At 33.4% G+C, this 27,548-nt stretch overlaps 3 protein-coding genes across 5 annotated transcripts in view; 1 reads left to right on the top strand and 2 right to left on the bottom strand.

Annotated features, from left to right (window-relative positions):
* On the bottom strand, positions 1-8,660 carry LOC140062348 (lysosomal-associated transmembrane protein 4B-like). Its single transcript, XM_072108520.1, has 7 exons — positions 8,385-8,660; positions 6,843-6,948; positions 5,639-5,715; positions 3,291-3,407; positions 2,025-2,153; positions 1,246-1,338; positions 1-898 (listed from the first exon to the last, which is right to left on the bottom strand). Exons 1-7 carry the CDS (start codon positions 8,466-8,468, stop codon positions 818-820), a joined length of 687 nt encoding a protein of 228 aa, XP_071964621.1. The 5' UTR covers positions 8,469-8,660; the 3' UTR covers positions 1-817.
* A 284-nt stretch (positions 8,661-8,944) lies between these two features.
* On the top strand, positions 8,945-10,361 carry LOC140062681 (nucleoside diphosphate kinase 6-like). The gene is made up of 5 exons (XM_072108983.1): positions 8,945-9,077; positions 9,369-9,471; positions 9,634-9,757; positions 9,949-10,025; positions 10,119-10,361. The coding sequence occupies exons 1-5, from the start codon at positions 8,985-8,987 to the stop codon at positions 10,322-10,324; spliced, it is 603 nt and encodes a 200-aa protein (XP_071965084.1). The 5' UTR covers positions 8,945-8,984; the 3' UTR covers positions 10,325-10,361.
* A 2,343-nt stretch (positions 10,362-12,704) lies between these two features.
* LOC140061938 (nucleoprotein TPR-like) overlaps positions 12,705-27,548 on the bottom strand; it is a 41,507-nt gene continuing 26,663 nt past the window's right edge. Inside the window, exons 33-57 of one of the 3 annotated variants that reach the window (XM_072107947.1) lie at positions 26,979-27,020; positions 26,525-26,566; positions 26,210-26,242; positions 25,743-25,821; positions 24,860-25,036; positions 24,393-24,431; positions 24,058-24,163; positions 23,797-23,963; positions 23,147-23,218; positions 22,962-23,056; positions 22,066-22,469; positions 21,787-21,943; positions 21,525-21,591; positions 20,947-21,402; positions 20,722-20,799; positions 20,340-20,466; positions 17,939-18,069; positions 17,773-17,817; positions 17,222-17,328; positions 16,535-16,629; positions 16,202-16,297; positions 15,693-15,876; positions 15,158-15,330; positions 14,539-14,697; positions 12,705-13,269 (exon numbers count right to left, since the gene is read on the bottom strand). In XM_072107947.1, coding sequence (XP_071964048.1) covers positions 13,214-13,269; positions 14,539-14,697; positions 15,158-15,330; positions 15,693-15,876; positions 16,202-16,297; positions 16,535-16,629; positions 17,222-17,328; positions 17,773-17,817; positions 17,939-18,069; positions 20,340-20,466; positions 20,722-20,799; positions 20,947-21,402; positions 21,525-21,591; positions 21,787-21,943; positions 22,066-22,469; positions 22,962-23,056; positions 23,147-23,218; positions 23,797-23,963; positions 24,058-24,163; positions 24,393-24,431; positions 24,860-25,036; positions 25,743-25,821; positions 26,210-26,242; positions 26,525-26,566; positions 26,979-27,020 — 3,187 coding nt within the window. In that variant the 3' untranslated portion in view covers positions 12,705-13,213. Of the gene's footprint in view, positions 13,270-14,538; positions 14,707-15,157; positions 15,331-15,692; positions 15,877-16,201; positions 16,298-16,534; positions 16,630-17,221; positions 17,329-17,772; positions 17,818-17,938; positions 18,070-20,339; positions 20,467-20,721; positions 20,800-20,946; positions 21,403-21,524; positions 21,592-21,786; positions 21,944-22,065; positions 22,470-22,961; positions 23,057-23,146; positions 23,219-23,796; positions 23,964-24,057; positions 24,164-24,392; positions 24,432-24,859; positions 25,037-25,742; positions 25,822-26,209; positions 26,243-26,524; positions 26,567-26,978; positions 27,021-27,548 lie in introns of all 3 variants that reach the window. The other 2 variants (XM_072107946.1, XM_072107945.1) reach the window with 2 other exon arrangements.

The raw sequence follows: 27,548 nt of genomic DNA on the forward strand, positions 1-27,548 counted from the left end.
ATTTATTTATTAGGCCGTTTCTTACTGCAGTTTACACACACACCACGACGCATACTATACAATACACCCATGTTGACATATTGGTGTGTGTAAACTCCGGAACTTTGCCAGGAGATGTGAAAGCAGTAATGACTAATTTCTTCTCATCAATGATCTAGTGTAGATAGTATTAGTATATGAATTAAAATATAATTTAAAGATGAAAATCAAGAGATGGGAATGTAAAACAATATTATGCTATAAAGCACCTAACTCAATACTATTTATCAGCTTTATATTATGCCATAAAGGATGTAACTCAATACTGTTTATCAGCTTTATATTATGCCATAAAGGACCTAAAATCACCACCTAACTCAGATACAAGTAAACAGCTTAATATTATGCCATAAAGCATTTAAAGTCACCACCCAACTCAAATACTAACAGCTTTAAAAATATAGTACTCAAGCTGATTCAATGTACATTACAATTCATGTGTTCACATTGACACAGATCTGTGCTTTACTATTGCCAATATTATACTTATTAATGTTGAAAATGTGTTCCAATCCATGATTATTATATTTATACTTAACAATAATCATCTTTAAAAAAACATTTTAAAAGTTTAAACTATTACAATTTGATTTTCATTTAATTTTAGCACGAGAATTTGTTTGTGCTCGTCAATATCTCCCAAAAGATAAGTTGAACATTGAACATAATGGGGGTGTATCAATTGCTAAATAAGATAATTTTTATCAATAAATGGATTTTATTTTCCACTAATCTATGTAGATATGATACTATTGAGTGTGCTGTTGAAGCTGTTCCACTAGGGTTCATATGCTGGTGGCTTCTCCCATTTTTCCATTTCTACAACCTCTTCATAGGCAGGTGGCTTTGGAATCAGTGCCTAGAATAAGACAAAATACTTATGTTAGAATGAGACAAAATACTTAAAATGAGACAAAATATTTAAGTCAAACTGAGACAAAATATTTGAGTTACAGTAATATAACACAACGTTCTTGATACATAAGAGAACAGAAGTCAAAAACGGTTACCAAATATGATTACATAACGTAGCCATTTTACAACTGAAATTGCAATAATACCATAAGTATGGAATAAAAAACCGATAAATTGTCCTTAAATTAATTATAAGTACACAGACTAAATGAATATATCATCAAACAGAGCCCATTTATAGTTGTAAAATAAACCCAAGAACTTTTACGCTGATTTGTTAAAATAATTTACCTCCATGTCATCTGTAACATAACCTCCTGTAGGTGAGAATTCTACAGCTGCAATGTATTTATAACAAGCCCACACACAAGATATGCAGTATCCCTGTGAACACAAAACAACTATTATAAGTAGAAAGACAGCACAAGAAAGTAAACTAAATGATTTTTGTCACACAAATGATGATCTTTGACCTCTCTGCGACCTTAATTTGTGCCGTGTACAAGAAATTGGCTTAAAAATATATGTTATAAAAATATTATATTATATAATACAATTGTAGTTTATGGGCAGTTATCTGTCCCTTTTAGGAGCTTTAAGGCTTTTAAGACAAGAAATAACCTGGTTTAAAGTTATTTATATGCATTATATTTACAAAACGTCAACATTTGCAGGTCTAGTGTCTTTAAAATCTACAGTAAGGTAGAAATAGGAAGTCAACCATTCGATCTCTTAAAACTAATATTCTATTAAAACATCCCTTTAACAGTTTCAACACAATAGCACAATGCACCAACTAGACAATGTGTAACTATTGAGTCTAACAATTGATGTGTTTATAGGATGGGTAGCAAGCCTGTATTGTGTAAGGCACTATCTACACTATCAAACTTTATGTGACAAAAAAATGTGATGTGCCCATGATGATGTCATATCACCAGCATATTTTTAAGCATATCAATGCTATATTTATGCACATAACACTTTTTTTTGTCAAACTTGATAGTGTAGACAGAGCCTAATGGCTTGTGATAAGTTCGCAACAAATAGCATCGCAACAAAACACAAACCTTAAAGACCATGATAATCATGAAGACAATAACAGCAATAGCCATGAATCCTGGACCATCTAGGTCATAGTTTGACACTGGTAACTGTTCTTTCCAATGCATAAATTCCTGGTTGTATGGAAATTGTGCCTAGATTAACAAAAGATATAAGAAATGAAGAATGTGTAACATGTATGCACACAGGGATATCATTATTAGAAATTTCTAAAGCTCTGTCTACACTATCAAATTTATGTGACAAAAAAACGTGATGTGCCCATATATACACATGATTGAAAATGTTCATCTGGTTTGTAGTAACAAGTTATTTGAAATGTTCTTTTTTTCAAACCAACAATTAGTAAACTAACCTAATGACAGTTTCGCTGTCCTTATCTGAAACTGTCAAGGTTAGTTTACTAATTGTTGGTTTGAAAAAAGAACATTTAAAATAAATGATGATGTCATATCACTACCATATTTAGGCACATCAAACTTTTTTGTCAAACCAGTTTGATATTGTAGACAGAGCTTAAGATGTCTAAATGTCCAAGACAATGCCATGATTTTAATTGCGTGGAAAGCTAACCTAAAGCTTTCACCTAGAATGTTTTTAAAACTTATCTCAGACCCAATTGAATGTAAATGATTGATATCAAAAGTTACAAAATACCGCTTCTATTGGTGCAAATTTGTATCAATAAATGTTATGTACTACTACAATTTTAACCCAAAAAAAAGAGTATATATACTGCACTACTGAACAACTGTTTTTTGTGCAGTTAATATAGTACTGTAGAATACAGTTAACAGTACTTACACGGTCTTTGTATCTGGATAGTAGGAAAGGACACCAACCGCAGTTAAACACGAGACAAAGAACAATACTTACACTGTCTTTATAATCAGTATCTGGATAGTAGGAAAGGACACCAATCGCAGTTAAACACGAGACAAAGAACAATACTTACACTGTCTTTATAATCAGTATCTGGATAGTAGGAAAGGACACCAATCGCAGTTAAACACGAGACAAAGAACAATACTTACACTGTCTTTATAATCAGTATCTGGATAGTAGGAAAGGACACCAATCGCAGTTAAACACGAGACAAAGAACAATACTTACACTGTCTTTATAATCAGTATCTGGATAGTAGGAAAGGACACCAATCGCAGTTAAACACGAGACAAAGAACAATACTTACACTGTCTTTATAATCAGTATCTGGATAGTAGGAAAGGACACCAATCGCAGTTAAACACGAGACAAAGAACAATACTTACACTGTCTTTATAATCAGTATCTGGATAGTAGGAAAGGACACCAATCGCAGTTAAACACGAGACAAAGAAGTCAAATTGCATCAAACAGAAGAAAGGCAGCAAGTAACTGGAACGGTACTGAAAACAAAGGATAACAAGTAGAAATTATTGTATTATAATTATATTTCATTTTGTAATTTATTTATGCTTACTCTATGTTCCATTTTAATTTCATAAATAATATTGATTTACTTTTGTTAATGCTCTGTCTACACTATCAAAATGTGATGTGGCCAAATATGGTCATGATGATGTCATATAACTACCATATATGGGCACAATTTTTTATCACATGAAGTTTGATAGTTTAGACAGAACTTAAGACAATTCCTACTTTATTATTTAATGTAAATACCTAGTCCAAAATAAATGTGTTCAGACGTAAGATTATACATGAAATTTTTAGCACAAATCAAAATGTGATCTATGAATGACTACAATGAATTTAAGTAGAAATAACCTTTTTAAGTAATTACTCAACATTATTACATTATTGAGACAGTCATGCATATTAGTATTATTTATGATAAAAAATGCATGAAATAAAACATGCACAGATGGTACAAATGCATGAATGAATGAACTATTCAACTAAATAGGGTCAGGGGTCAGAGTGCGAGGGGAGAGCAGGTCAAATGCGCAACTACAATTAATCATGCTTAACACTACTGTATCACTTTCTTTTTTCTCAAATGAATAAAATTGGTGTTGTCATTTTATCCAATCCATCTTTTAATCATTTATGTATCCATCAGTTGTTTGAATATAACAGTTGGGGAACCATATACATTTAGACCAGTACTACCGAATACTACTAATATTATTAACAGTTAATTTTCAAATTTTGATCTTTAATATCCAATTATGAAATTTCACATATGTACACTATACATTACAGTAATTTTTTTATTAAATTATGAAATTTGTAAATGTGTACGTTATAATAGTACATTAATTATAACTTACTGAATGTCCTCAAACAAACAATTTAAGAACATTGTCACAATGCTTTATGTAGCAACAAAAACTCTTCCACACATTATACTAAACTATAGTTTATTGTTAGTTTATGCTACTGTATAGAAGCTGTTCCAATGTTAACGTGATGCAAATTAAACAAAGTATAAAATACCTTGACAACACCCCAAATCATAAGTATTGACAGATAAGCTGCTGTAGTGACGATACACATGGCTACAACATACTCAGCTAAGATGATTGAACATAAAGATATTAAGCACACAATTTAGCAAAGGCAAGTATACTTGAGAACCTTCCAAATATGGAAACAGCATACCAAAAAAGAATAGAAGTACAGCAGGCTGTTCTATTGTTGTTTTTTAGGGTATTAGTAGTAGACTTTTTCAAGGATGACCTATGGAACTAAATATTTGTTAACATTGGTTTTACCAAAAAAAAGTTTTTGGGTTTTTTTGTGGACGAACCAAAGCTGGTGTGCATATTTTTTAAATAAACGATAAATCAAGAACATTTCAAATTGATTGCATAAGCTTTTGAAAGTAAAACTGTTTAGTTTATATCACTATTGTTTATAGTAACTATGCCTCTCATTATGAATTTTTTTAGGCAAAGTTTAAAATGTAAAAAGTACATTGTTCATAATAATAATAATGCAAAAGGATGTGAGCAAACTACTAACACAAAGCAATAATTAAAAGATATTGTATATTAAATATCAATAAAGCAAGAACTGAAGCAAACCAACAAAGAAACACTGTGTATTTAGTGGTAATGATTAAGCTCCGTCAACAATGGTAAAAAGAAGTTATTTTAAGTTAGTTAACTCTCAGAAGTAAAAAAAACATTTTCCTTATGGCGTTAAATCCTGTTCACTTTCCTATTTATACTGTAGGTGGCACTCCTGTCCACAGATAAACATGTACACACATTATGTTACACTTTCAAACACTATCAGTATTATAAAATAAAAGACTTTTTAATTTTGATTGGATTTTAAAATGCAGTATTTCTATATTTACTATTTCCTATTTAACTATCACTTTATAATAAATAATAAAACCTAAATTGTGAAACTTTTGAAATGGAAAAGATATCTGTACAGTATGTACTGGTATCAACTTATGAAACACAACACAATCATTATTTCACAAACATCAATTTAAAAATAACACTGCAATGTATGTGAATATTACAACAACAAAAGTACAAGCAAGAAATAAAAATGAAATTAAAGTTTTTTTGGGGTACATAAAACACTTTGCAATGAAGCGCAGCAGAAAAATAGTGGTTGTTGTTTAATAAAATGCTTGTTCAGGGCCCATACAAACCTTGAGTGTTCCATGTAACATCATAATTGTTATCATACAGTATACTACAAGGATGACCAAGCCAACACAATAATCAGCTAGTGAAAGTGAACACAAGAGAGAAAAAAATATAACGTTACTTTCTATGATTAATATAAGAAAGCTTTAACAATTTGATAACAAAAATAAGTACACAAAAATGTATACTGTTTAAAAACAACCGAGTACAGTTAGTACTAGTTAGTGCTACAACTCTCAGGTAGGAATCATGTTATGGTTAAACATATGCAACATAATAATACAGGAGAACCTCTGTCAAACTGACACCTTAGGGAGCAACAAAGCTACCCCTTAATGGGGTGCCTCCCCCCCCCCAATGAATATGGGTTGGCTGTAGTGTTAAAAAACTACTATTTCCCCCTAATTGGTTTCAGCACCCCTTTATTAGGGGGTGTCTGTCCTAAAGAAGGTTTCTACTGTGTGTGTGTTTTTATACAAAAATACATTGTTGAGCTTTAGTGTGCAGTATATAGTGTATGTATTAAAAAAACACAATTGAACTGTTAAAATGCAGTCCAGCATAAAAAGATTCTACTGTAAGCATAAAAAACTGAATACAACAAAAAATATTGTTAAATTTTAACACCAGCTTTGGTTTCTAGTTACGTGGGATGTAATTGGCAAAAGATTGTATTAAGAACTTTAAACTGTATGAAAGCACTACCAGCATGGCATAAAAGGATGTAAACATGATGCCATAAAGTAGTATCAATTCAATATATTCATCTTGAAAACAAGATAATTATAGTCAGTCCCAAAATATAATAATTCTCAAATTTAAAAATGGAATGAAAATGATGGGACGGTGTGTTATGAGAAAGAATTAAATGAATAATATATTTTAAATATTCAAAATTGTTCCAATCTGAAAAGAAAACTATAAAACAATGAAATATAATGAATCAATTACAATGTAATACTAACTGTACATATTTGGTTCATCTTTAAATAACTTTTATACATATTTTATGTGATGTAATACATACAATATTAGTATATTTATTTGTAAAGTAAAGTTAATAATATTTTACTAAAATTTATTTTTCACAATTAAAATATTAAAGAGTGATTAAATTAAGAATCAGGTAAATCTACATATTAAAAAACATTTAATTGAAATAGTAAGGTGGACTTAAAAATAGGAATATTTTTGATAATAACTTACATGAATCGTGGGCATTCTCAATTGATTTCAGCTCTGGTTGCCTATCTTCGTAGCTTCCAAATGTTATAATCACCAACAACAGACCAATTCCCACGATTTGACCAATCTGAAACCATTTAGAAAAAAAAGGTTAGACTTAGTCTAGGCCTAGCTAGACGATAAAATGATGTTTATACGATCTAGATTATTTTTACTTTGTTCGATGAATATTTATTATTATTATTAATATTAGGCCTATATTAATAATTGATTTTTCACGCTGCTGCTCTAGCCCGCTACGTCCCATTAGGACTACTCAATCAGAAGCTAAAGCAAGCAGCAGTTATAGTTCTAAGGACGACAGTTTAGCGAAAATGGAAACTCCACTATAATTTATTGATTCCAGCTGCTACAGTAGACCCAAAAAACGTCTGAGAAAAGAGTCTATTAGAACATGTTAAAATTACAAATCCCAAAGCATTTCTGGTATATTCACTGTCATTCATTGAATTATTATGCACTTGTCAATTGTATGACCCACTATACGACCCCCGGGAGAGGTGCGTCATGGGTGCGTCATTTACAAATAATTACTGACGCAGGGGTGCGTCAAAAAACCTAGATGGTACGTCACATCAATGAACAAGGTGTGTCAATGTCCGTCACTTTACCACCCACCATATCATAAACAACATGGTCACAGTGCGTCAAAATGGGTGCGTCATGGTCACCTAAAGGTAATTCACCTTTTTGACACACGGGTGCGTCATGGTATTCAAAAGTATGACGCACATCGGACAAATGGCGCACCTCTCCCGGGGGTCGTATAGTGGGTCATACAATTGACAAGTGCATTATCGAAACAGTCCATTAAAGTTTGTGTTTGTAGTAGGATACTTCACACTCGAAATATCTACAGTAGGGTGATGAAGTGACCCCAAGACTTGACCTTAGCAATAAAATTAACTAAAGTGACAGAAATTGAGTATTCAAACGCAACCGATATGATTAAAATAGCGTACTACTAGAGGCGGCACTTCATTTAGTCATACCGAAATAAAACCGTGGGCGACTTTACGATGGGGCGACTTTGTAATGTGGCAACTGTGCCGCGGCGACTTTGTTTTGGGGCGACTTTGCGATGGGGCGACTTGACTGGATCCCCATAATAATTAGGCCTATTATTTAGGCCTATATAATAATATAATAAAGTATTGTAGCCTCCTAACTAAATATTATTATCCTAGGCCCAGCCTATAATATATACATTTAATACATATAGGCCTAGCCTAGATTAAGAATAGCTAGGCCTAGCCTCAATCAAGTCAAGGCCTACTACTACAGTAGTAGGCAGCTAATAATTTGCCTAGTAGGCCTAGGCCTAAATAAATAAATGTTATGATTCGATTATTCGTGGTGTTGGTCGTCTCAGAACCGTTTAGCATAGTGTTTGGCCTAGACTAGAAGTGTAGGGATGTAGGCCTAGTAGGCATAAAAATAGGTCTATCTAGGCCTAGGCCTAGTCCTCGAGGATGACAAGGAATCGGAATTCCGTTTGCTTACCAAATTCCAGACACCAATCAGCCCCGCACCAACCCTCACCGATACTGTATCACAGCAGCATTTTGGCTCGTTTGAGTAGGCCATGATAAAACCTATTTTACGACCGTTATGCTGCTACAAAATTAACTACCACTAGAAGAAAAATCTAAATTTTATGTTAAGTGTATTTGCCAACAAAACATTTAACCAACAGAGAAAAGTTTCACACTTTTCCTGTTGTATTTTCCCAACTTGTCTTCGTTTCGTCGTATTCTCTCTTCCTCAGCTCTCTCATCATTCAGCCTCTCAAAGAAAAAAAAACACACAAAGCCTCTTTACATTGTTATTCTTCCGCGTAGTACTAAACAAACTGCAAAACATTTCTTCATTTTAAACATTCGTAAAATTTAAGTTAAATTATTCAGTTATGATATATAATGTAATGTCTAAAGACGTAATTTAGTAAAATAATTAGTATTCTATCATTATAAAAAAAATAATGTAGAAAAATAGTCCCTTAAATGTTGGTGGCGCTTTTCAAATTGATAAAGGTGGCGCTATTATCAAAACAAAAATGGCAGCGCCCATGTGTTAACTTTTTCTTTTTGCAGTCGGAACAAAATGAGAAGGTATTTCTCTTCAGTGAATAAAAAACTTGAATTGACTTTGGCTATGATTAAGCCAGACATAGTTTCTCATCCTCAAAGACACGCAGTAAGTAATTCAGTGGTAATATAGATTATTCATTAGCTAGGCCTGGGCCTATTATAGCCGGTTATAGCCTATTATAGGCCAACGCCTCACTTAACGGTAATTTCATATTAATACTCCTTTTGATTGAGGTAGGCTAGGTGTGATGAAAAGTACGTGGTTGTGGGGGTTTAATAATAGAAGACCGAGGGTCGCTCTAAACATGGAAGTAACATAGGGAAGGCAGGCTTATATATGTAATTACTATTTTAATATTTTAACTTTCTAAATATAAACTAATTTTTAATTGTACAGGAAATAAAAAACATAATCCTTTTAAACCAATTTTTCATCATTCAATCTAAAGTATTAAAATGGGACAGAGAAAAGGCTGAAGAGTTTTATAAAGAACACAAAGGTAGGAGCCTAAGTCTTAGCTAAGTATATTTATTAATATTTATACTACAGTATGTTTTTATTAGTTCTTCTCTACTACTATGTTTAGTATTTATTACTGTATATAATTTTATAATCATACCAATTAAGTGTTAAATTGATGTATATTTTCTTTTGTTTTTAGGAAAGTTTTTTTACAATCGACTTGTCGGTTTTATGTCGAGTGGACCAATGAGTGCACACATTCTAGCAAGGGATAGTGCTATTGAACACTGGAGAACGTTGATGGGCCCAACCAAAACGTTTAAGTTCGTATCAGTTTTTGTTCTAAATTTATAGTAAAATTATTTTATTTTTTATTTATATTATATGAAAATTGAAAATGCCCTCTTTTAAAACCAACCAAAGTTTGTAATAACAGGGTGTAGCATGTCATTATATTAAAAACTACAAATATAGAATACAGCTGAGCATTACATTTTTTTTTAAACTTTGTCAGAGCCAGACATGAAAATGCAGATACGATACGAGGAATGTTTGGGCTTACAGATACACGCAATGCTACGCATGGATCAGGTAGGAACTTATTTTTTCCATTCGGCCATTCATTGTATTAATGAAATATTATACAATAAATTTAAGTAATACTGTAATTTATTTGTTTTTTAGATTCTGCAGAATCAGCATGTAAGGAAATAGCATTCTTTTATCCAGAGTTTGATGTCGATAACTGGTATACAACACAAGAACATTTATTTAGGACTGGGAAAGTGTTATACTGTGAAGAAACTGGAATACATAGGCCAACAACAAATTTAGATTCCACTAATAATAATGATAATAAAAATAATAATAATAATAATATACATAATTAATTACCAGTACAAATAAAAACAAACAAGAAATATTTATTTGGAGCCAACTATTTAGTATACAAATTTTCTTTTTTAAATGAAAATCATTTTATATTTATATATTGTGCAAACAAATCAAAATAAATTAAACTTGGTAAAGTATAAATGTGTAGGTTTTTGTTTGTATATGTAACCCGTTGACGCTTGTTTGTATATGTAACCCGTTGACGCTTGTTTGTATATGTAACCCGTTGACGCTTGTTTGTATATGTACCTTGTTGACGCTTGTTTGTATATGTAACCCGTTGACGCTTGTTTGTATATGTACTCTGTTGACGCTTGTTTGTATATGTAACCTGTTGACGTTTGTTTGTATATGTAACCTGTTGACGCTTGTTTGTATATGTAACCCGTTGACGCTTGTTTGTATATGTAACCCGTTGACGCTTGTTTGTATATGTACTCTGTTGACGCTTGTTTGTATATGTAACCTGTTGACGTTTGTTTGTATATGTAACCTGTTGACGCTTGTTTGTATATGTAACCCGTTGACGCTTGTTTGTATATGTAACCCGTTGACGCTTGTTTGTATATGTACCCGTTGACGCTTGTTTGTATATGTACCCTGTTGACACTTGTTTGTATATGTACTCTGTTGACGCTTGTTTGTATATGTACTCTGTTGACGCTTGTTTGTATATGTAACCCGTTGACGCTTGTTTGTATATGTAACCCGTTGACGCTTGTTTGTATATGTACCCTGTTGACGCTTGTTTGTATATGTACCCCGTTGACACTTGTTTGTATATGTACCCTGTTGACGCTTGTTTGTATATGTACCCGTTGACGCTTGTTTGTATATGTACCCCGTTGACGCTTGTTTGTATATGTAACCCGTTGACGCTTGTTTGTATATGTACCCTGTTGACGCTTGTTTGTATATGTACCCTGTTGACGCTTGTTTGTATATGTAACCTGTTGACGCTTGTTTGTATATGTAACCCGTTGACGCTTGTTTGTATATGTAACCCGTTGACGCTTGTTTGTATATGTACCCTGTTGACGCTTGTTTGTATATGTAACCTGTTGACGCTTGTTTGTATATGTACCCTGTTGACGCTTGTTTGTATATGTAACCCGTTGACGCTTGTTTGTATATGTAACCCGTTGACGCTTGTTTGTATATGTACCCTGTTGACGCTTGTTTGTATATGTAACCCGTTGACGCTTGTTTGTATATGTAACCCGTTGACGCTTGTTTGTATATGTACCCTGTTGACGCTTGTTTGTATATGTAACCTGTTGACGCTTGTTTGTATATGTACCCTGTTGACGCTTGTTTGTATATGTACCCTGTTGACGCTTGTTTGTATATGTAACCTGTTGACGCTTGTTTGTATATGTACCCTGTTGACGCTTGTTTGTATATGTAACCTGTTCACACTTGTTTGTATATGTACCCTGTTCACACTTGTTTGTATATGTACCCTGTTGACGCTTGTTTGTATATGTACCCCGTTGACGCTTGTTTGTATATGTACCCCGTTGACGCTTGTTTGTATATGTACTCTGTTGACGCTTGTTTGTATATGTAACCCGTTGACGCTTGTTTGTATATGTACCCTGTTGACGCTTGTTTGTATATGTACCCCGTTGACGCTTGTTTGTATATGTACCCCGTTGACGCTTGTTTGTATATGTACCCCGTTGACGCTTGTTTGTATATGTAACCTGTTGACGCTTGTTTGTATATGTACCCTGTTGACGCTTGTTTGTATATGTACCCTGTTGACGCTTGTTTGTATATGTACCCCGTTGACGCTTGTTTGTATATGTACCCTGTTGACGCTTGTTTGTATATGTACTCTGTTGACGCTTGTTTGTATATGTAACCCGTTGACACTTGTTTGTATATGTACCCTGTTGACGTTTGTTTGTATATGTAACCCGTTGACGCTTGTTTGTATATGTACCCTGTTGACGCTTGTTTGTATATGTACTCTGTTGACACTTGTTTGTATATGTAACCTCTTGACGCTTGTTTGTATATGTAACCCGTTGACGCTTGTTTGTATATGTAACCCGTTGACGCTTGTTTGTATATGTACCCTGTTGATGCTTGTTTGTATATGTAACCTGTTGACGCTTGTTTGTATATGTACCCTGTTGACGCTTGTTTGTATATGTAACCCGTTGACGCTTGTTTGTATATGTACCCTGTTGACACATATCATATCATTTATTTCGCCAATATACAGAACAGTACAAAAAAAAAAAAAACAATACAAAAGTAAGTCAATGAGGCTTGTTTGTATATGTACCCTGTTGACACAGAATTCACATAAACTTTATTCAAGAAATACAATGTGTAATACAATGTGGTTTTATTGAACAAAAGAAATGAACATTATTATGGGATAGTTCTTTCAATTTAGCATTTTAATGCAACATATGCCACTTATATACAACAATCATAGAAAAACAATGCAAAGAAACAGAGACACAAAACATTTATTATTCTTTATAATTCTTATTTGTGCTATTTTATACACATATTGTGAGAAAAACACAAGTAACATAAGTAACTCTGAATGTGTGCATTGTGCCAGTAATGAACAAAGCAGTATCATCTGTATGCAAATGAGATTGGTCACTTGTAATACTACAGTACAATCACATAGGTATCTTGTAGTTAACATATTAAGAATTGTTAAAACACTTTGCAAGACATATTTGATTTAAACATGATTGGTTTATTAACACTGATGCATGGATACACAACCCTTAGTGTAGCATCCCTTATATCTTGATACAAATTCTTCGTTTATCATTTTGCCATCAGTACACATAATTCCTATTGCACACTGCATTTACAAGTTTAGCAGTGATAGCTTATTGGTGGAATTTGGATCACATGTTGTTGCCTCCTCTTCCTCGCCCTTGGTGAAACCTCCCGCCTCGACCGCCTGTAAAGGATGTGAACAAAATAACAAATGAATAGTAATTGATATGGCTAAGGCTGCAGGCTTTTTAATTTGTAGTGATAGGGGTTACTGTAGTTTGTTACTGTATAGATATGGGATACAAGCTTTTTACTGTTTAGTAATAGGGGATGCAGGCCTCTTAATGTGTAGTGATAGGGGCTGCAGGCTTTTTACTGTGTAGTAATATGGGCTGCAGGCTTTTTACTGTGTAGTAATATGGGCTGTATGCTTTGTACTGTGTAGTAACTGTAGGCTTTGTACTGTGTAGTAATATGGCTGCAGTCTTTTTAAGGTATAGTTATATTGGTTGCAGGCTTTTTACTCTGTAGTAATATGGGATGCAGGCATTTTACTGTGTAGTAATAGAGGCTGTAGGCTTTTACTGTGTAGTAATAGGGGCTGCAGGCTTTTTACTGTGTAGTAATAGGGGCTGCAGGCTTTTTACTGTGTAGTAATAGGGGCTGCAGGTTTTTTACTGTGTAGTAATAGAGGCTGTAGGCTATTACTGTGTAGTAATAGGGGCTGCAGGCTTTTTACTGTGTAGTAATAGGGGCTGCAGGCTTTTTACTGTGTAGTAATAGGGGCTGCAGGTTTTTTACTGTGTAGTAATAAGGGTTGCAGACTTTGTAATGTATATTATACAGTATACTGAAGGCGATGCAGGCTTTAAAGCTCAGGTACAGGCATGAATTAAAACTATAATATCTGGTTAATTGTACATAAATCAAATATTTGTAACAGAAATCAAGACGAAAAAACATGAATTTCCCTTAATATGGTCAAATACAAATTAATTGACAAAATTCTGCCATAAAAACCAGGAAGACTTTTTTTCAGTAGTTAGGTAGTTTAACCTAATGTAATAACATGTCTGGTGACTCCCTAGATGGTGAAAAAAGATGGTGGATATATGGTGGATAATTTTTGCTATAGCATGAAAATAAAAATCTGAAGTTGAATAAAAATACCAGAAATGTAAAATTAAATTTATATTACCTATATTTAGTTATCTGATAACATTGCCTCTCTATTTACAAAATTTGTGTACAAAAGAAGAGATTTTACTGTGTAATTTGAACTATTCCTCCACTGATAAGAAAGTGCTTATTTTCAACAAGCTTGTGTAACATAAATAAAATCCCAAAAATTATGAAACATAGGGGAAACTATAGATCGATAATTATTGGAATGTATGATCAATAGAAATTTTTTGCCCGCACCTGGCCTTTAAGCTTTTTATTGTATATTTACCTCGTTGTGTTCTCTGTATTGGACGGCGGCCTCGTACTGCTGACTGTGGACGTTGTTGAGCTGGTCTAGATGCTACTGATGCAGAGCTCTGTGTTGGATGCCGTGAGCTCTGTGCTGGGTTGCCAGTGTTCCATACAATTGGCTTAGGCTTGCTTTTGGCTTCACCTCCTTATCAAGACAAAATATGTAGTCAACTTTTTCAAAAAAGATTTTGGATTGGGGGAATTGTATGAAAATAAACATAATCTTATTTTGAAGAGGTTTTAAGCTCTGTCTAAACAATGAAACTAGTTTGACGAAAATGTGTGATGTGCCCAAATATGGCAGTGATATGACATCATTATGTCCATATATAGGCACATCACATTTTTTGTCAAATAAAGTTTGATAGTGTAGACAAGGCTTGTGCCCAAATATGGTAGTGATATGACATCATGTCCATATATAGGCATATCACATTTTTGTCAAATAAAGTTTGATAGTGTAGACAGAGCTTTAGACAAAAAAGATCCATATATTAATTCCAACATGATGTGTCATCACCATTAACGGCATACTATAGTATTATACTATACTAGAAAAAGGGCAAATGTAAACAATCTGAAATTGATAATCTTACCATGTTCGGTTGAGCTTTCAGCAGCTTGACCACTAGTTGATGGTGCTTCCTTAGCCTCTTTCTCACTGCCATTATTTGTTGAGCTGCTAGGCCCAGTATCGTCTTGTCTTGAAGCAGCTGTGGCCTCACCACTTCCACCAGATTCTACAATCTCTTGAGTGCTGGCTGGGCTTCTACAATAACAAAAGATCAGTATGCTTAACAAAATAGAAAACATAAAAATGGGGTATGCTTAGCATGGCATAGAACGATGCATTGTGTGCTATCTATTTTTCACCTTTCAAACTAGGTCTACAGGTAGTAGCCTAAATCATAAATGGATTTCATATCTAAACTCTGTCTACAAAAAAAGTGTGCCTAAATATGATATTAAAATACCCAAATATGATCATCAAGTTTGATAGTGTAGACAGAGTTTTAAATAATCAGGAGAAATCGCACTTTAGTGGTAACCTCCCACGATTGTTGGGAGATTTAGGAGCTACTTTTTACTACTTTTTTGAAATAATAAGTACTGTATGTAAAAGAAACTCACTGGGAACTAGCTGCCTGTCGTGTCTCTACTGCCCCTTGTAACACCTGTACTACTTCACTAGGCTCAGTATCTGGTTCATCACTCCCTGCGGCCATTTGTGACGTTGAGACAACAGTAATAGGCACAGATATCGACGGTACAACATCTGATGATTCAGACACAGAGTTGCTTGCTGCTATTGATACTAAATAAATGACGTAATTGTAATTAATTTTATAAATGAGTGAAAGCCAATCAGTGATATTATGTTGAAATAGATAATATGAGACAATACTTTTAAATTTGTTTTATCCATGGAAATAAAGCAAATTCTTCTGGCTGTTTTACTTTATTGTTTTGATTTAGCCTTTTCCTTATTTTTTTTGTATCTCCATTGAGATCCAGCCACTCATACCCACAGCATTGTCATTTTCTCAGTGCTTATTTTATTTTATATCTCCATTGAGATCCAGCCACTCATACTCAGTAATTTACCTTTGTATTTATATGCATATACTTCATATTCTTACCTGGAGCATGCGGCATTAAAGGTGTAGTAGGTACACTGCGACCTCCATCATCATCACCTAATAGTGGATTGATCCTAGTTTCATCCATACCAAGACCTAGAAATTGTTTTTTTTTAATGACAACAAATTATTTTATAAAATATATCAAGATTTTGTTTTTTATATTGTTACTGCGAGTGTTACTACTAGACTTGTGATAACTATAACTGATCTAATTTTATTCGCTCGATTCTACAAATAAACTGTTAGTATTGTATACAAAGACAATGAGTTCTACAAATAAACTGTTAGTATTGTATACCAAGACAATGAGTTCAAACAAATTCAACTTACGTTCTTGTGTTTCAAGCTGCGCTAATCCTGGTCTAGTAGTCTCAGCTTCACCAGGAGGTCCAAAGTGGAACCGGGAGGACTGTAACAGTGGTGAGCTGAAATAATGTGGTCAAATAAATTAACTTAGGGGATGTTCATATCCATGAAGTTATACTTTTGTATCGCAAGCAGGGTCACATTATCATCGATTAACAATTGCTTTTTAAAACTTGATGCATCGCATATCTGGCCGAACATCCAGTATGCAAGTGTAAATTTGATTTTTTACAGGTCAAAAAAGTTGGTTCATTTTTCGTATCATAGGCGTCATACACAAGTTGTGTACACTTAGCTGTCATAGCAAACAAAAAGATCAGTGTTGTAAGAGGTGGCTTCCACTAATCTTAATCTTGTTCAGACCTACAGAATCATGTATGATGTGAAAGCATAAAGGCAAAAAAAAATTTTAAATAATAAAAATATAGAATCTATGTCATTCCTTATGACCATTTACACAAAGCATGGAGCGAACGGGCGGTGTCCGCTCAGGATAGATACATATTCTATGTGTGGCAAGCTACGCAATTCTCTGCTTTACCGTTACCGCTCGTCTGTGTAAATTGGCCTTAACTCTGTAGTTGTGAACAGGCCCTTAAACTATGAATATCTTATCTTGTAGCAGAGTAACAAACACACAGCTGAACTTACTTAATAACTTCTGCAAAGCCCCCATCTGCTCTTGGGACAAAGAGTGTTGGAGTACTAGGAACCAGGCGGTCATCCCCAACATCCTCAAACGGAACAGCTCCAGTAGCCTAAAGGTAGTACAAGTACAAGTTCAATCATTCACAAAATAAAAGCTTAATTATTATGAGTTACATGCATTTTCATTCTGAATTTTAAAGATGTATTGTCTCCCTGCAAAAATATTTTTTTTTTTTAAATTTTGTTGAAAGTGCGATTTTAATGTCACATAATAGTTATCCAATTTTACCAAAAAAAAATGATTTACCTAAAAAAACTGTAATTTAGAGAAAGAAAATATAGCCAATGATTTTTGGTTCAATTTAACAATTATTTATTATGTCATTTTATGAGTGAAATATTTTTTTCGTTTTTCTTTCTACAGAAGTGGTTAATTTGATTAAAAATACAAAATAACCTATTCAAAGTCTGATTTAATTAATTATCATTTTTCATGATTTTGGGAGACAATATAACTTTAAACATAATGATATTTATATTAACATGGTACTCACATAAAATAGTGAAGGTCTGCCAATAGATGGCAGTCTTTCAGTTCTCTATAAAAATTAAAAATATTTTGATTAAAAAAAATGATTTCACAGTCAATGAATTCAGATTAGAACTTTGAAATCAATGCTGTAGTATAAACAATAGTGATTAAAAAAAGGTTGTACTTACACGATGCATAGGTGGGGCATGCTGCTGGCTATGTTCTGGTGGTACTACACCTAACAGAGGGGGTGAGACACGTTGCTGGGAAGAGCTTCCAGATGCTTGCTGCGTTTCAATGACATCATCGTCATCATCATCTAAACAATTTAAAATTGTACGTTTGTACATGACATAAGTAAAATACAACACCATAATATTCATTTCACACTTCACTGTGAAACCGCCATGTAACAAATTATGTTTTAACAAAACAGCCAACACACATTTAGGAGACAACATTACTAAGAGGGCAAACACTCTATTACTCTATACTGACTAATAATAGTAGTAGGGGTTCTACTATATTCCCATTGTATATGATATCATGTGTAATTACTCTCATTGGTTATCCGCCTCAAGCGGATAAGCATTTGTTATTGTAGTGTTACTTTTTTTTTTTTTTTATTATTCTTCTTTCTTTCTCAGATTTTGTGTACGCGTTTTCTCTTGAACGTGTTAACATAACATTTTGTAACTTGGTCAACATATAGACAATTAACTGACGATGTACTGCGAAGCTTTTTGACAATGTCAGATCCGCGTAGCGTAAGTTACGCGCGATTTTCTGAAAATCTTAAATCGGTCATAACTTCGAAACCGATAAATATTTTTTAACGAAATTTTCAGCCACGTTTTCTTCACATCAATGGCTAACTTTTTCGCTCTTCAGCAAATTTTTGAACACTAGAAAATCTGCGCGTAAACTGCGTTTGAAATTTTAAAATGCTCCTAATTTGTGCACGCTGTTTCTCTGTAACGCGTTAACATAACATTTTGTAACTTGTTCAACATATAGACATTTTACTGAAGTTGTCCAGCCAAGCTTTTTGACGATGTCAGAGCCGCGTAGCGTAAGTTACGCGTGATTTTCTGAAAATCTTAAATTGGTTATAACTTCGAAACAAATGAATATTTTTTAACGTCATTTTCAGCCACGTTTGCTTCACATCAATAGTTAACTTTTTTAACGCTATCGCAATTTCTAACATTAGAAAGTGCGCGCGTAAATGGCGTTTGAAATTTTAAAATGCTTCAAATCAATTTCTGATTAAATTAGAGCACGATTCAGGTCATTTTAAGCGTTTAAAAAATTGCCACTGGTGCGCACATTTTTACGCGCGCACGGCGCAGGGAACAGGTATGAGCATTTCTTTTACACGATTTGTGTTTTTAAATCTTCGGTTAACAATTTTACGTTATTTTATTCACTTTTCAACTTGAAATGGCGTTCTACGAGCACGTTAAACATGACAGGTTGCGCACGAAAACGTCAACAAATTGTGAAAATGTTCCAAAATATGTCTACTTTTAAAAATGAAACAGTTCATCAGAATGCAAGGTTACCCCCATTTTTTATTTTAATTTCTTGCAGTGTATGAATCATAGGTCTGATTTATTATAGTGTTGAATGCTAAAACGTGTTTGATGGCTACATTATTTGCATATTAAATATAATTTTTGAAATATTTATCATCAAACAAACATAAACTTATTCAAAGAGCAAAACAATAAACATAACATTTATCTTTTTTCTTTACATGTTAATATATAAAACTTGAAAGTATGTACTTTCATAAAATATCAGCGTTTAAAATTTTTGAAGATTTCATCATAGTAAAATTTATGATTTAAGTTTGATATGTAATAATCAACTTGCATCGAGGGGGTTCACGACATACCGAATGAACGAGGACTCTTTCTTCGGATTTTCGTCAGCAGGTGGTCATATGGCTCGATGTGTAATGCAACCGACTTTGGTATCAGAGGTACCGGGTTCGAGTCCCGTCACGGGAAAACAATTAATTAAAAGGGTTTAGTTGGTTATTACACTGAGAGGGCAGTTTTAATTTTGAATAGCCTACTTTTTTTGGAAAAGTCATAACTTGGAAGTACTTGAATACGCAAGATACGCTTTGTTGCTGGCGGATAACCAAACTCGTCCTCAAGTGACGAGTTTAAGTTCTAGTTGTTATTGTTATTTTATATTGTGTATTATTTATGTGTACTATTTGTATTAAGATTCCATCTTGTGTATCATTATTTGTATCCTAGCTGTGTATATCATTTTTGGTACAATAATTTTTTTGAAGACAATAAAAATAATGATAGTTCATTCTTATAAAGCGCATATAAGCAAGCTGTCAATGTGCTGCACATAAATTAAAATAGACGAGAAGTTGCAATATAATATCGATGAAAAACTTGTTTGAAAAAGAAAGGGCTTCAACTGGGTCTTGAAAGAGTTTAGAGTAGCACACTGTCTGATTGAAATTGTTAAGGAATTCCACCGAGTTGGAGCTGCCACAGCAAAAGCTCTACCACTATCTGTAGATGTCCTAATAATAAATAATGTTATAAAATACATTACCAATGATCTCAACCACTTCATTGGAGTCATCTTCCATGGCATCATCATCGTCGTCTTCATCATCATCCTCTCTGTCTCCTTCCATTTGGTCTTCATCCTCTGCATCAATTCCTTCAATATCTCCTTCCTTTAAAATTAGTGAAGGAATATAAAAAACTTACAAAAATACATTTGAACCTCCCTGCTGTGGAAACTCATCCATGACTGATATTTTCCATCTGATAATCACTGTTTTTAAAAAAAATAGAGATGAGAAGAAGAATGTAACCCTATTCATCTTCCTCCATTGTGTCTGATACTTAAAGTCAAGTCTGAAATATTTCAAGTAACATATTTATGGTGATGATCATATGGGGGGGGGGGGGGGAGTCTTATTACCTACCAATGTGTCATAATCATCATAGTCTTCCTCTTCGTCTTCATCATCATCACCTTGTTCTCCTTGGAAGACCTCTTCATCCTAATTAATCACAGAATACATGTGTTACTACATTGAGCATAGTACATTTATGGATACAAATAATAAATACATCTAGCAATATTTTTGTGTTATTAGTTGACAAGTTTAATTTAATGTAAAAGCAGGAAAAAAAGTAAATCAAATTACTTCATCACTTTCCAGAACGACAATGACATCATTATCATCTGTCTCTTCATCACCAAGAGCAATGCCAACACCGCCATCATCAAGCGCTTCAATTCCAACAAACTGAATGTCATCATCATCGTCGTCCGCAATAATTTGCTCTTGTTGTTGATGACTTGACCCTTGTTGAGGTACTTGCCGTTGTTGATGGCTCGACCCTTGTTGAGGTACTTGCCGTTGCTGATGGCTTGACCCTTGCTGTGGTACTTGGCGTTGTTGATGGCTAGACACTTGCTGTGGTACTTGCCGTTGTTGTGGTTCAGCCTGTTGTATAACACGTAATTTCTTGTCTATGCGCGACTCTGCACGAAGTTGAACAACCTCTTGTGGTAACGCCTGTGCTTCTTTGCTGTCTTCTGGGATAGGTTCTACCTTTGGTTGGTCACTTTGCTTGCTTGGTTCAGGCGATGCCTCTCCCTAATATTGAAAAACATACAAATCTATAATTCCAAAGTACTTTCTCAAGAATTAACTTCCATGACCTTTCTAGGTCAAATTGCATGCTTTTTATATGACCTACAAAATAACTTGAAAAATACCTGTTTTTGAACTTTCTGCTTCTTCTCAAGTGGGGGCGTGCTTTCTCGTTCGGTTGGTACTGCTTCACTGCAATATAATTATATTAGTATTATTATGTAACATTTCAAAATGGTTATAATTATGTATTTCCTACAAAAATAATATTCTATAAAACCGGAGATGAACAAAAAAGTGGCTTTAGAGATTAGTGGCTTTTTATTGTATACTTATTAGGTGAATAGCAATTAGAGCTTTAGTAGAGTGACACCAAGAAAATAATACCTCTCGTTTTCATCATCCTCTCTCTGCCTCTTCATTGTCGTAGCAGAGGGAGTAGGTTCAGTTGATGGTCTGACAGCGTTGGTACTGGTAGATGGTTCAATGGTAGCTACACTTGTGCTCTCTGCTTGAATATGTGGTTCACGCCCACCAGATGTTTCTAGATATAATTAAATAAGAGGCGAAAGTTACTATAAATGATACTCGATTAGGTTATATCATTTTACTTAGTTACAATATTTATAAATTTGTAATTTTGAGAGTAAAATAAAGTTATTTTACCAGGTTCATAACCTTGCGACGTTGATGGCTCCTCCACTAAAGACTGACTCTCCATCACAGGCTCAGCAATTGCAACGGGGGGAGCAAGTTGTGTTGGTGGCACTGCCCAAACAGGTGTAGCTGTCACAACATTTGTGACAGTAGGGGGCTCACTTTCTGAAGATTCAGGTTGTGGAAGCATTTGAGATGGGGTGGAAGATGGTTCCTGGGTCTGAGGCATGACGGTGGCCATGGGGGTCGGAGTCACTGATGGTGAGGAAACAGACGAAGCTGTCTTGGCAATTGGTCTAATGCTAGCAGTAGCTCTCAAGGTACTTGATGTCGGAGATGGCTTAGCTGCAGTGGGTGATGGAGTTGCCATGGGTTTAATGTTGGCTGTTGGTGGTGGTTCTTCTCTTGTGGTACTGTAGCAGGAATATTAAAACAATGTTGTAATTTGTTTACCTTGTAGTTATATATACAGTATCTTGAATAATACTGTATAAAAATATAGTTCACTGCAACAATGGTCATATTCGGAACATGATTTCATAATCACGTCGTGCATAGCTCAGGTTATTTTCTACTTATTTAACAGTGTGTATGTTATGCATACCGTAGTAGATAGTGACCTAAAGGTCATTGCTTGTCATAACAAGAGTTTGTGTCAGTTATGAGTAAAAGTATTTCTAGTTTATCAACATTAAAATAATCTTGTTCTCTTCCATTACTGTTAGAAAGAAGAATTGGCAAATAAATTTGTTCAGGCTAGGTTAATACTACACATTTCCCAAGACATAACTAAACTTTGGTGTTTACACAAACTGGGACGTTAACACCACGTTTTTTACGGTGCATGCACCAGAGTGTAAACTCTAGGGTATACAAGAAGGTTAAAGGTTATAACTGCTCTCTACCTTGGTCTTTCTGATGTTGCCATAACTTGTTGCTGCTGTTGTTGGCTTTGTAGTTGTTTCTGCTGCTCACTGATAACACGCTGTTGTTCCTGGCACTATTTAATCAAATATAAAATCAATATCAAAATTCTAAAAACCTTACAATCGTACACATACTTTTTGTAAACATAAAAATTCAACAATACCTTTTGCTGAAACTCTTCCAATTCCTTTTGCAATCTCTGTCTCTGTTGAACTAGCTCGTTTTTAAATTTAATCTGTAAACAAAATAAGTGATATAATATATAATAACATGTAGGGGGTTACTGCCGATGTACTAGTACATCACAGCCACTGATCATACCTGGACCCGCTGGAAGACCAGTTTAACTGGAGAGGTCACCCAGTATAAATAAAATATTTCAATTGAAAAAGCAGAAAAAAATAAATATATAATTTGGCTCTGTATCGTTAAAATAGAAGTCAGTATTTCAATCTCCATTCAACTAATAAACACTCATTGTATACTAGTAACATGCCAGATGTCATTATCATCACTATATCTACAGTAAGCTCTGTCCACACTATCAAACTAGTTTGACAAAAAAAGTGTGATGTGCTCAAATATGGTAGCGATATGACATCATCATGTCTATATACAGGCACATCACATTTTTTTGTCACATCAAGTTTGATAGTGTAGACAGAGCTTTAGAAAAAAAGAGTTTGTTTTGTGTTTTGTCTATTACACACATCCATATACAGTGTATCAAAAACACCATAAATGTAGTGGAAAAGTTTTGATTTGAAAACCACCACAGAGTGCTAAGAACAGGGGTGGCCTAGCCTAGCTTACATGTTGTTCATTGGCATCTTTGAGCTGCTGTTCCAACTTCCTCTTCTGCATTTGATAGTCGTCCCTCACCCTGTTTGACTGTTTCTCCTGTTCTTTGGAAATGCCCTCAGAGGCTTGTACTTGACCTTTTAACTCATCAATCTCATTCTTTAATTTCTCATTTTCATCTAAAAATAGATTCAATAATAAGAAATTAAACAAAAACAGTGAATATGAAACTTTCTTAGCATTTCTATATTATAGCACATTAATTATACTTACTGGTTAAATTTGCAATTTTCTTCTTGGAATTTGTCAATGCGCCCTTTGAATTTGTCAATGCGCCCTTGTATTTCTCTTCCTTCTCGTCCTTTTCTGTCAACTGAGTCTGAAAATATGTTAATTAAAACATAAACACCAGCAAATATTAGAGATGACATAAATAGTAAAGATAGTACAGAATCCCACTAACAACAATATAAACATTGTAAATTCTTTAATGGAGTTAAAATTATATATATAATTACCAGGTTCAAATTTAAAATTAAATATTTAACATTTTTATTTTATCTAATTTATTTCTTTTTTTTCCTTCATATTTTAGACAATTCTCTCACCTTCATTTTCTGACTTTCTTGCTGAACTTGGGACATTTCCTGTTTATTATAAAAAAAAACGAATTATTAAAAAATATTAAGACTGCATTATATGCAACACTCTAATACATAATTGGGACATATTGATTTAAGTAGAAACATGATAGACAGTTGTATTTCTACAAACTACTTAAGTGAAATTTAAAGTGTTCATTTATTCATCTAAATAAAAGTTATATTTATTATCCCTATCCTCATCTTAAGCTCTGTCTACACTATCAAACTTTATGTGACAAAAAAAATGTATATATATGGACATGATGTCGTCATACCACTACCATATGTGGTGGGAATATCACATCCATATTTGGGCACATCAAACTTTTTTGTCAAACTAGTTTGATAGTGTAGACAGATCTATACTATTATTCCCATAAAAAATACTGTTTATTGTTTCTGTAGAATTTTCAAAACAAGTTAATGTATACCTCTGTCAGTGTTTTGATCTGTTCCTCTGCGTTCTTTAATTTCTCCTCTATTTCTGGGTCAACTTGCGGCTTAGCTGCTGCATTTTGCTTTTCATTATCAACCTGTGCTTGTAATGCATCGAACTGCGCCTTCAGTTCATCAAATTGCGACTTGTATTTGCGGCCAATCTTCCTCACCTAAAAATCAAATTTATCAAAATGAGCATGCTTGTAACTAATTACAAAGAGTAAAGTTCTGTCTACACTATCAAACTATAGTTTGACAAAAAAAGTGTGATGTTCCCAAATAGGGTAGTGATATTACATCATGTCCACATATGGGCACATCACATTTCTTTTCACAAAAAGTTTGATAGTGTAGACAGAGCTTTACATCAGACAACATTTTTCCTCCCTTTTTTCTTATTTCACTGGACAATATTTTGTTTTTATTTCTGCGAATAACAAAACAAACTAAATAAAAGGCAAATAAAGACCAAACAACTAAGCTACTTGGTCAAGCTGGTCAAGCAAAACAACTTTTTGTTTTGTTTTGTGGTATACTACCATTTTTATTTATACGTATTATAGATATTTGTTAATATTTCTCTTTCTATAATTACCCTTTTTTAAAATTATTTTCTTGAATTTACCCAAAACAACTTAAATACGATCTACAATTACAAACTGCAGACATTAGACTAAAAAAAATTAAAATAAAAAAAAAAGTATTAAAATAATTATGTAGCTTCCCTTCAAGGAACAAATTTAAATTTAAATCAGCAGGGAGGTTGTTCCTAATGCGAGAACCATGTGGAACATACAACTGAAATGATGAATCGTTCTTGCAACGAGAACATTTTAACCAAAGAAATTAATGGTATTTAAAAAAAGAATTATTTACCTGATTAATAGTTTTCTTTTGTTCTTCTACTTCCTTCACTTTTTCTTCTGTCGCTTTGTTTGCTGCACTAACTGCCTCACTACATTCACAAAGAAAATATGTTAATACTTGCATTATCAACACAAATACAAAACATATTTTTACAAATACTTATCATAATTACATCACACACAAAAATAAAACAACAATAACCACTGAGCATTGTGTTAAGCTCTGTCTACACTATCAAACTAGTTTGACAGAAAAAGTGTGATGTGCCCATATATGGTAGTGATATGACATCATCATGTCCATATACGGGCACATCACATTTTGTTGTCACATAAAGTTTGATAGTGTAGACAGAGCTTTAGCATTTCATATTTTAATCATAAATTCTTGTAAAGAGTTAATAATGCAGTGACTGGATTATTGGAAAAGAATTTATTAAATTTAAAGAAAACAATTATAAATTACAAAATACTTACTTTACTTTTGTGAGTTCCAACTTGTGTTGCGATCTAAAAACAACACATCAAATTTGCATAATAATCATGTTGTTTAATTTCATTAAAGTTAATTTTAACAAACGAATAAACAATGCCATATGGTTGTGTCAAAATACTAGCTCCAAGCAAAAATACAGTCATAAAACCAATGCTCAAATAAAGAAAGAAAGAAAGAGAGAAAACCACACAGCAATAATGCTAAGAAATAAAAACAACTTAGAATGTGTACTTTTATAAATGAATAGAACACACAGCAAGATCAGTTAAAAAGAAAGTATCATAAAAAATACTTACTGAGACACATTAATGTTTAGGTTAAGTTTAGAATTATCAGATCTGAAATTTAAAATATTTAAACAAAATTAAAAGAGTTTCATGCTGTCCTAAAGCTCTGTCTACACTATCAAACTAGTTTGACAAAACAAGATGTGCCCAAATATGGTAGTGATGTGCCCAAATATTGTAGTGATGTGCCCAAATATAGTAGTGATATGGCATCATTATGTTCATACATGGGCACAACACATTTTTTTGTAACATACAGTGTAGACAGAGCTTAACAAATGCATTATTTACTGGTTTTGTTTTAGGGAGTTTTCGACAAAAGAACAAATTATAATGTCATGTTAATCAATTATTGATTGGAGGTCTAGACGAAGACACAACATAATATGTAAAAACTGAAACCTAATCAGTGTATTTAATGTTTTATATATATAAAAGGAAAAGGTTGTTTGTACAAACTTACCGAGATGATGCCAACTGTGAATTTAAACGTGATATTTCAGCCCTAAAATTAAAAGAAAAAAACAAATATTAACTAGATTTAATTCGTCACTATGACGAATTATAGGTTATATGCATTGATTTAAATAAGGATAATTGATTTGTAAAAGATATATTGATTGATTGATTTTCTCATAATCTTTAATTATTTATAATATATGATAGGATCTTGCTAACGCAAATACAATAGCCGGTACCACAATCCGATCAAAGATCCCTCTGCGTATAATGTCATAAACCACATTTGTTACATAATAATAAAGACATAAGTTACTTTTTATCTAGATTTCATTATAAATCATGTGTATAATCTATACACTAAGAAATAAATTTGAACAAACAATACGGATAATAAAAATAAAAATATTATTTCGTTTCCCAAGGTGAGATTCGATCTCGGTACCTTGAATGCCATAGACACGAGCACAGACCACCGAACCATACACAACTGACTAAAAGTTGTAGACAAATTCCTCCGTGTATTTACTATGCAGTAACCACTTTGGTGCAAATAGATTATTACATACCGCAA

Source organism: Antedon mediterranea, chromosome 11, assembly GCF_964355755.1.
Source record: "Antedon mediterranea chromosome 11, ecAntMedi1.1, whole genome shotgun sequence".
Lineage (NCBI taxonomy): Eukaryota > Metazoa > Echinodermata > Crinoidea > Comatulida > Antedonidae > Antedon > Antedon mediterranea.

Excerpts from the sequence above, each read along its gene's own strand:
- LOC140062348 (XM_072108520.1), bottom strand. The coding sequence starts at position 8,468 with ATGGCCTACTCAAACGAGCCAAAATGCTGCTGTGATACAGTATCGGTG. Across the intron at positions 2,154-3,290 it reads ATACTGATTATAAAGACAGT|GCACAATTTCCATACAACCA; the intron begins GTAAGTATTGTT and ends TTGTTAATCTAG. Across the intron at positions 1,339-2,024 it reads TGATTATCATGGTCTTTAAG|GGATACTGCATATCTTGTGT; the intron begins GTTTGTGTTTTG and ends TTGTGTTCACAG.
- LOC140062681 (XM_072108983.1), top strand. The coding sequence starts at position 8,985 with ATGAGAAGGTATTTCTCTTCAGTGAATAAAAAACTTGAATTGACTTTG. Across the intron at positions 9,472-9,633 it reads GTTTTATAAAGAACACAAAG|GAAAGTTTTTTTACAATCGA; the intron begins GTAGGAGCCTAA and ends TTTTGTTTTTAG. Across the intron at positions 10,026-10,118 it reads CAATGCTACGCATGGATCAG|ATTCTGCAGAATCAGCATGT; the intron begins GTAGGAACTTAT and ends TTTGTTTTTTAG.